General features: G+C 39.6%; 1 protein-coding gene and 1 non-coding gene across 3 annotated transcripts; one reads left to right on the top strand and one right to left on the bottom strand.

Moving 5' to 3' along the window:
- The first annotated feature begins 1,322 nt into the window (after positions 1 to 1,322).
- On the top strand, positions 1,323 to 1,394 carry trnaw-cca (transfer RNA tryptophan (anticodon CCA)). Its single transcript has one exon. It is a non-coding gene; the product is annotated as a tRNA-Trp (tRNA).
- Positions 1,395 to 2,034: 640 nt separating this feature from the next.
- Positions 2,035 to 7,235, bottom strand: LOC118392651 (transmembrane 4 L6 family member 4-like). Of its 2 annotated transcripts, none has more exons than XM_035784695.2 (5): positions 6,802 to 7,235; positions 6,242 to 6,307; positions 4,526 to 4,677; positions 2,528 to 2,714; positions 2,035 to 2,405 (listed from the first exon to the last, which is right to left on the bottom strand). In XM_035784695.2, the coding sequence occupies exons 1-5, from the start codon at positions 6,994 to 6,996 to the stop codon at positions 2,397 to 2,399; spliced, it is 609 nt and encodes a 202-aa protein (XP_035640588.1). In that variant the 5' UTR covers positions 6,997 to 7,235; the 3' UTR covers positions 2,035 to 2,396. The 2 variants fall into 2 exon arrangements, with proteins under 2 accessions (XP_035640588.1, XP_035640589.1); XM_035784696.2 differs by having other exon boundaries at positions 2,035 to 2,408; positions 6,802 to 7,234.
- Between the last annotated feature and the right edge of the window lie 290 nt (positions 7,236 to 7,525).

Here is a 7,525-nt window from a genome sequence, read left to right as displayed (position 1 = left end):
ATATCTTTGTCTGTCGTGACGACAACACAAAGCATATTTAAACATGGTGGCAGCGGTACTCAAAAGATCCTGGATCTCATTGATGTAAATGAAGAATACATCCCAGGCGGCAGTTTGAAAAAAAGTGCCGCGGTTACAGGTGCTCATGGGAAGACGTACAAAAGCCACTACTTATAATGAGTGAAAATCTTCTAAGACCGGGGATGGCAAACTGTCAGCTGGAGAAGTTCAAAGAAAGACAACAAAAGCAGGCAAAGTACTACGACACCTCTGCTAAGGACCTCACAGAGCTGCAACGAGATGACAGGGTGAGAGTTCAGCCACACACAGGACAGAAACAGTGGTGGCAGAGGGCCACAGTAGTCGGACCTGTGGAGCAAAGATCCTACGAGGTGAAGCCAGAACAGGGACAAGTCTTCAGGAGGAACAGGCGACACCTGAGGAAGAGCCCACACAAGGTCTGGTAGGGCCATCCGAAGACCCATACACCTGAAAGAATTTGTGTGAAGGTAAAAAATAATCATAATTGATGGGCAGTCAGAGACAGTAAACAAACATTTAGTTCACATTCCAGTTTATTGCAGACAAGCCAAAGTTATGTGGAGTCTGCCTTTGTTGTAAAATAAAACATGTAAAAAAGAACATGTAGCAATATTTATTTTACTCATATTGATGTTACACAGGAAACGGAAACCAGTTGTTACTTACTTGATTAATGTGCTGGTTAACAACATGCCTAGTAAAGTTTGCTTCACTATATATCTTTGTCTGTCGTGACTACAACACAAAGCATATTGAAACAGCTTGCACATTAATGGCGTGCCTCGACGACATTTTCTTTTATCTTTCCAAGTGAGAGTGAGAATTATTAGCCTGCCACTGACTTTTACGTGACTGAAAGAGAAGGAACGGACATTTAAATTCACTTGGCAATGCATGCTGTTAATCACGACATAGCTAGATATAACTGTTAATTTGGATCGAGAAAAAAAAAACGTTTTGAATCCAGAAGTAATTCTATCTTTATGTAATGAAGAATGTCATAAGGTAATGCACCAATTTGTAAGTCGCTCTGGATAAGAGCGTCTGCTAAATGACTTAAATGTAAATGTAAATGTACATCCCATTTGAACAGTATCGGTATCAACCCGTTTTTAATTTAAACGTTATTGTATATTTTTATATGATTTAGGCTACATTTCGCAAATCGGAAGAACCATTTTGTACAGTTGTTGTTACCAATATAACAAATAACTGTCACAACTTAACTATTTTACCACAACTAACAGAGTATAAACCATACAAAGCTATATTGTTGTATGGACCTCGTGGCGCAACGGTAGCGCGTCTGACTCCAGATCAGAAGGTTGCGTGTTCAAATCACGTCGGGGTCATGTTATTTTTGCTTAATGGTGCAATATGCAGATATCGATCCGACATTTCGTCTTTGCAAGAATTCTAATAGTTCGCCAGATTACAGTTTGTTTAATGTGACAAAATAAGCATGTGCAGAAGATAATCATTTTACCAAACCGTTGTGAAATATATTTTCCATAATCAAAAATATTGTGTTTAAAGCTGGTGTACAAAACCGAAAGTAAAAGATGCACAAAAAACGTTAGAACGAGAAGTATAGAAATAACGGACATAGAACAGATCTACCGCTTCTTAGACTTGCATTCAATGCGAATGACAGATCTATAACTTAAAATTCTATGTGAATTTCGTCGGTTCGCCCAACAAGTGACTGACTATATTGCAGGTTTGAAAGTCTTACTTATTTCTTCCTCCATTTCCTCCATACTGTTTCATCTAGGCTACATTTGTAACGGAATCATTCAATAAATGTAATGCTATGATCATGTAATGAATGATTACGATATATGTATGGTATGTTCTGTTGAATAATACCCTTCAACTGTGAGCATATTTACTTACAATTTAATAAAATATTTCCATGAGAAACATTTTGACCAGGAAATGTAACAAAAAAATAAACGTCAAAAAGGTGATAAATAATAAACATAATTCGTTTTTTTTCACCCAGCATTTATTGCAAAATATAACATAAAATATGCATAGAATTATATTGAAACATGAGAAACATAAGATTTACAGAATGTCATATCAATGAACATAACTACTGATTATTACAGTCACTGATGTGTTTTGAACAGCCTAATACACTAAGCCATTATAAGTCTATTATAAATACCCTTTGTAGGCCATAGAGAAGAGACAGTGAATACGTCAACCTTTCTTCAATAACCATTCATTCCTCTTGACAAATGGGCACAGATGGGTTGTGGTCAGTTCTTCTTTGTGTTCCTCAAGTGGTCAAGTGGTCAAGTGGTCGTGGTTGAAAAATGGTCACAGTCGATGGTCATCATGGATCATCACGCTTCCTACTGGCAGGAAATAGAGGTCAACGGTTAGGTGAACACCAATCCTCTTTCTTTCCTCCTTCCTTTATTTGTTTATTTCTTTCAGCCCCTCCTCTTACCACTCCCCCCCCACACTATCTCACCTCCCTGCCGCCACAGGTGCCACAGATGCATCCGAACAGTCCGTTGACCATCTGTATTCCACACAGCACCAGTTCCAGACTTGCCACCACCAACAGCGTGGCGAACAACCCAAGGTTAAACTCCACAACACCTTCGGGCTCTATACACTTTGTCCACAGGTCACTGTCGCCCAGGTAACTCCCGTTGCTGCAATGAGGAACAATCAATTATATTAATATTTTGTCAGAAAGTTCTTTACAGTAGCCAGCACTAGTCCCCAAAGACAAAAATAAATATACATACAGTACCAGTCAAAAGTTTGGACAAACCTACTCATTCAGTGGTTTTTCTTTATTTGTACTATTTTCTACATTGTTGAATAATAGCGAGGACATCAAAACTATGAAATAACACATATGGAATCATGTAGTAACCAAAAAAGGGTTAAACAAATCCAAATCTATTTTATATTTGAGATTCTTCAAAGTAGCCACCCTTTGCCTTGATGACAGCTTTGCACACTCTTGGCATTCTCTCAACCAGCTTCACCTGGAATGCGTTATTATCCTGTAGAAAAACAAATGATAGTCCCACTAAGTGCAAGGCAGATAGGATGGCGTATCGCTGCAGAAGGCTGTGGAAACCATGCTGGTTAAGTGTGCCTTGAATTCTAAATAAATCACAGACAGTGTCACCAGCAAAGCACCCCCACACCATCACACCTCCTCCTCCATGCTTCACGATGGGAATCACAAATGCGGAGATCATCTGTTCATCTACTCTGTGTTTCACAAAGACACGGCAGTTGGAACCAAAAATCTCAAATTTGGACTCATCAGACCAAAGGACAGATTTCCAGCGATTTCTTGGGCCAAGCAAGTCCCATCTTCTTATTTGTGTCCTTTAGTAGTGGTTTTTCCGTAGCAATTCAGGCTGTATCACAACCGACCGTGATTGGGAGTCCCATAGGGCAGTGCACAATTGGTCCAGCATTGTCCGGGTTTGGCAGATGTAGGCCGCCTTTGTAAGTAAGAATTTGTTTTTAGCTGACTTGCCTATTTAAATAAAGGTTACATTTATTTGTATTTTTTATTATTCGACCATAAAGGCCTGATTCACACAGTCTGCTCTGAACAGTTGATGTTGAGATGTGTCTGTTACTTAAACTCTCTGTGAAGCATTTAGTTGGGCTGCAATTTCTGAGGCTGGTATCTCTAATGAACTTATCCTCTGCAGCGTAAGTAACTCTGAGTCTTCCGTTCCTGTGGTGGTCCTCATGAGAGCCAGTTTCATCATAGGGGTTGATAGTTTTTGCGATTGCACTTGAAGAAACTTTCAAAGTTCTTGAAATGATCTTGATTGACTGACCTTCAATTCTTAAAGTAATGATGGACCGTAATTTCTCTTTGCTTATTCTTGCCATAATATGAACTTGGTCTTTAACCAAATAGGGCTATATTCTGTATACCACCCCTACCTTGTCACAACACAACTGATTGGCTCAAACACTTTAAGAAAGAAAACATTTCACATATTAAGTTTTAACAAGGCACACCTGTTAATTGATATGCATTCCAGGTGAAGGTGGTTGAGAGAATGCCAAGTGTGTGCAAAACTATCATCAAGGCAAATTGTGGCTACTTTGACAAATCAAAAATCAAAATATTTTGATTTGTTTAACACTTTTTTTGTTATTACATGATTCCATATGTGTTATTTCATAGTTTTGATGTCTTCATTATTATTCTACAATGTAGAAAATAGTACAAATATATAAAAACCCTGTAATGAGTAGGTGTGTCCAAACATTTAACTGGTACTGTATATTATCTTTGGAAAATCAGTCTTTGACCTCAATGGGACTACCCGGTAAAAAAAATTGTATTTTATTTTATTTAACCTTTATTTAACTAGGCAAGTCAGTTAAGAACTAATTCTTATTTACAATGACGGCCTACATAAAATAAACCATAAAAATACAATTTAAAACAAGTAATAAAATACATAAATGAACTTACTTGTTCAAGAAAGGTCTCCCCCACCCTGGAACAGATGTTGGTGTTTCCGTAAAGAGGCAGACAGGTCCATTGGACAGGCCCAGGGCAGATGTAGCCAGACTGTACAGTGCTCCAACAACCCCAGCAGCAGCAAACCCAATGGACAGGAACATCTAAAGTGTAGCAAGGATAATCCAGAGGTCAGGGGTCAGGGTAAGAGAAGGTTGAGTATGTTGTACATTTAATCTTTGTTGTGTATTTACTACTTAGAAAATACGATTCATTTGGGCTTCTACAAACTTTGCTTATCTAAAGGTTGAATAAATACATTGGGGCAAAAAAGTATTTAGTCAGCCACCAATTGTGCAAGTTCTCCTACTTAAAAAGATGAGAGAGGCCTGTAATTTTCATCATAGGTACACTTCAACTATGACAGACAAAATGAGAGAGAAAAAATCCAGAAAATCACATTGTAGGATTTTAAATGTATTTATTTGCAAATTATGGTGGAAAATAAGTATTTGGTCAATAGCAAAAGTTTATCTCAATACTTTGTTATATAGCCTTTGTTGGCAATGACAGAGGTCAAACGTTTTCTGTAAGTCTTCACAAGGTTTTCACACACTGTTGCTGGTATTTTGGCCCATTCCTCCATGCAGATCTCCTCTAGAGCAGTGATGTTTTTGGTCCCAGCTCTCTGCAGGTCATTCACTAGGTCCCCCCGTGTGGTTCTGGGATTTTTGCACAGCGTTCTTGTGATCATTTTGACCCCATGGGGTGAGATCTTGCGTGGAGCCCCAGATCGAGGGAGATTATCAGTGGTCTTGTATGTCTTCCATTTCCTAATAATTGCTCCCACAGTTCATTTATTCAAACCAAGCTGCTTACCAATTGCAGATTCAGTCTTCCCAGCCTGGTGCAGGTCTACAATTCTGTTTCTCGTGTCCTTTGACAGCTCTTTGGTCTTGGCCATAGTGGTGTTGGAGTGTGACTGTTTGAGGTTGTGGACAGGTGTCTTTTATACTGATAACAAGTTCAGGTAACGAGGTAACGAGTGGAGGACAGAGGAGCCTCTTAAAGAAGAAGTTACAGGTCTGTGAGAGCCAGAAATCTTGCTTGTTTGTAGGTCACCAAATACTTATTTTCCACCATAATTTGCAAATAAATTCATTAAAAATCCTACAATGTGATTTTCTGGATTTTTCTTTCCTCATTTTGTCTGTCATAGTTGAAGTGTACCTATGATGAAAATTACAGGTCTCTCTCGTCTTTTTAAGTGGGAGAACTTGCACAATTGGTGGCTGACTAAATACTTTTTTGCCGCACTGTACAGTACATTTCTCAGCCAGTTTGATTTCTCATATGTTTGATTTATCTTGTAATGTTATGCTTTTGCCTGTCACAAATTGCTTTATTGTGGAATTACACTAACCATAATGTGGGAGAGTGTTACTTTGTGGGCAGTCATTGGCCACAGACACCCAGTGTATTATTTCCTGGTATTACACCTGTTTCACCAGCAGGGGGTGGTAAATGTCAAGTAATTTCTTCTTTCACCATTATGGCTGTAACTGTCATTGCCCCCCCCATAGTCCCAGACCCCTCACCCTCTTATTGAGTCAGGTGTTATGGGCTTAAAGTAGGTACAAGTTCTCTTTAACAACTGATATAGGATCAGATATGAATGGTTAAGGTTGGGATTGGGGGGAGCAGTAGTTAGAGTGTAGTTAGACTTACCCCACAGCGGTTGGCACAGCAACCATTGCTGCTAGTCAGGTGGATATGGATTGCTGGAATAAGGCACTGAAGAGAGAGTGTGAGAGAGCGAGAGAGAGAGAGAGAGAGAGAGAGAGAGAGAGAGAGAGAGAGAGAGAGAGAGAGAGAGAGAGAGAGCAAATAGGTAAATAAAACATTTGAGAATACTTTTATCACAACTGTTGGTGTGGAGAGGCATATTTAGAGAGAGCATATTTAAAATGTACATATAGTCAGCAACATCTGGGGAATTAACATTGGGTCACATTAATGTTCCATTATTCCACTTCAATTGTTTTTATCTTGGAAATGACCACAAAAACCTGTGATGGTGTGACCAATACTCTAAAGAATCAGCATGTCTAAACCAGGGTTGGGGTCAATTGCATTTCAGTTCAGTCAATAAGCTGACATTTCTATTCAAATTTGATCAATTTCAATTGAACATTTTCAAACTGACTAGATTGAAATGGAACTGAACTAAAGCCGAGTCTTTTAAACCAATTAAGTCACATAATAGTCTAACTAAACTTTAAACTCACCATGATTCCTCCGCCGATGACACCTCCCATGTATTTGACCTCGTCGGTGATCCGGGCTCCATTTTCTTCTCTGTCCAACTTGGCGTACTTCGTCGACCAGTCGGGGAAGAACGCAATGATGTTACAGATGATTGAGACCCCCGCCAGGACGTAGATCGAGATCGCAATGACCTTAGAGCACTTTCCTGTACACATGTTGCTAGTTGTACAGTTTCTTCAACGTTGAGGGAGGAAAAAAATGTCTCGTTGGTTTCCACGAAAAATTAGATATGGTAGACTTCAGTTATCCCTCCCCCACTGAGAAGAATTCAGAAGATTAAAAAAAATGTCAGAGACAACTCCTCCTGTGCTCTCTTCTCAGCTAGCTACAGAATGGCTCTAGAGTAGATGCGAAGCTGCTTAAATCCTGGTGGTGGTATCTAGGGTGGAGGTTAGCTTGGTAGAGGAGTGGCTAGTTAGGTGATAAAACTAAACTATAGACCACCCCATCATTGACTCCAGTGACCAGGGCCGTGCACCGACCTTTGGAGTGGCAAGTGCTAACATCTGCATTGTAGGCTTACTTAAAAACAGTTGAGTTGAACCCTTCCCTGTCACTGACCATGAGAGACGACATACAACTTTAAAAAGTAACCTGTGTGCCACTACTCATAATACCGCTCGGTGCCGGTAGCTTCTGCAGCAGCTGGAGGACAAGTGCAGTGCACTCTAGCGTGGGAAAGAA

The sequence above is a fragment of the Oncorhynchus keta genome, chromosome 13, assembly GCF_023373465.1.
Source record: "Oncorhynchus keta strain PuntledgeMale-10-30-2019 chromosome 13, Oket_V2, whole genome shotgun sequence".
Lineage (NCBI taxonomy): Eukaryota > Metazoa > Chordata > Actinopteri > Salmoniformes > Salmonidae > Oncorhynchus > Oncorhynchus keta.
Note: the sequence above shows the minus strand (reverse complement) of the source record. Positions and strands in the feature narration are given on the sequence as shown.

What these genes read in the sequence shown, in the direction of transcription:
- LOC118392651 (XM_035784695.2), bottom strand. Translation starts at nt 6,996, where the DNA reads ATGTGTACAGGAAAGTGCTCTAAGGTCATTGCGATCTCGATCTACGTC. An exon ending in GCTGTGCCAACCGCTGTGGG is followed by an intron (nt 4,678 to 6,241) that starts GTAAGTCTAACT and finishes GCTACACTTTAG; the next exon opens with ATGTTCCTGTCCATTGGGTT. An exon ending in GGGAGACCTTTCTTGAACAA is followed by an intron (nt 2,715 to 4,525) that starts GTAAGTTCATTT and finishes TCCTCATTGCAG; the next exon opens with CAACGGGAGTTACCTGGGCG.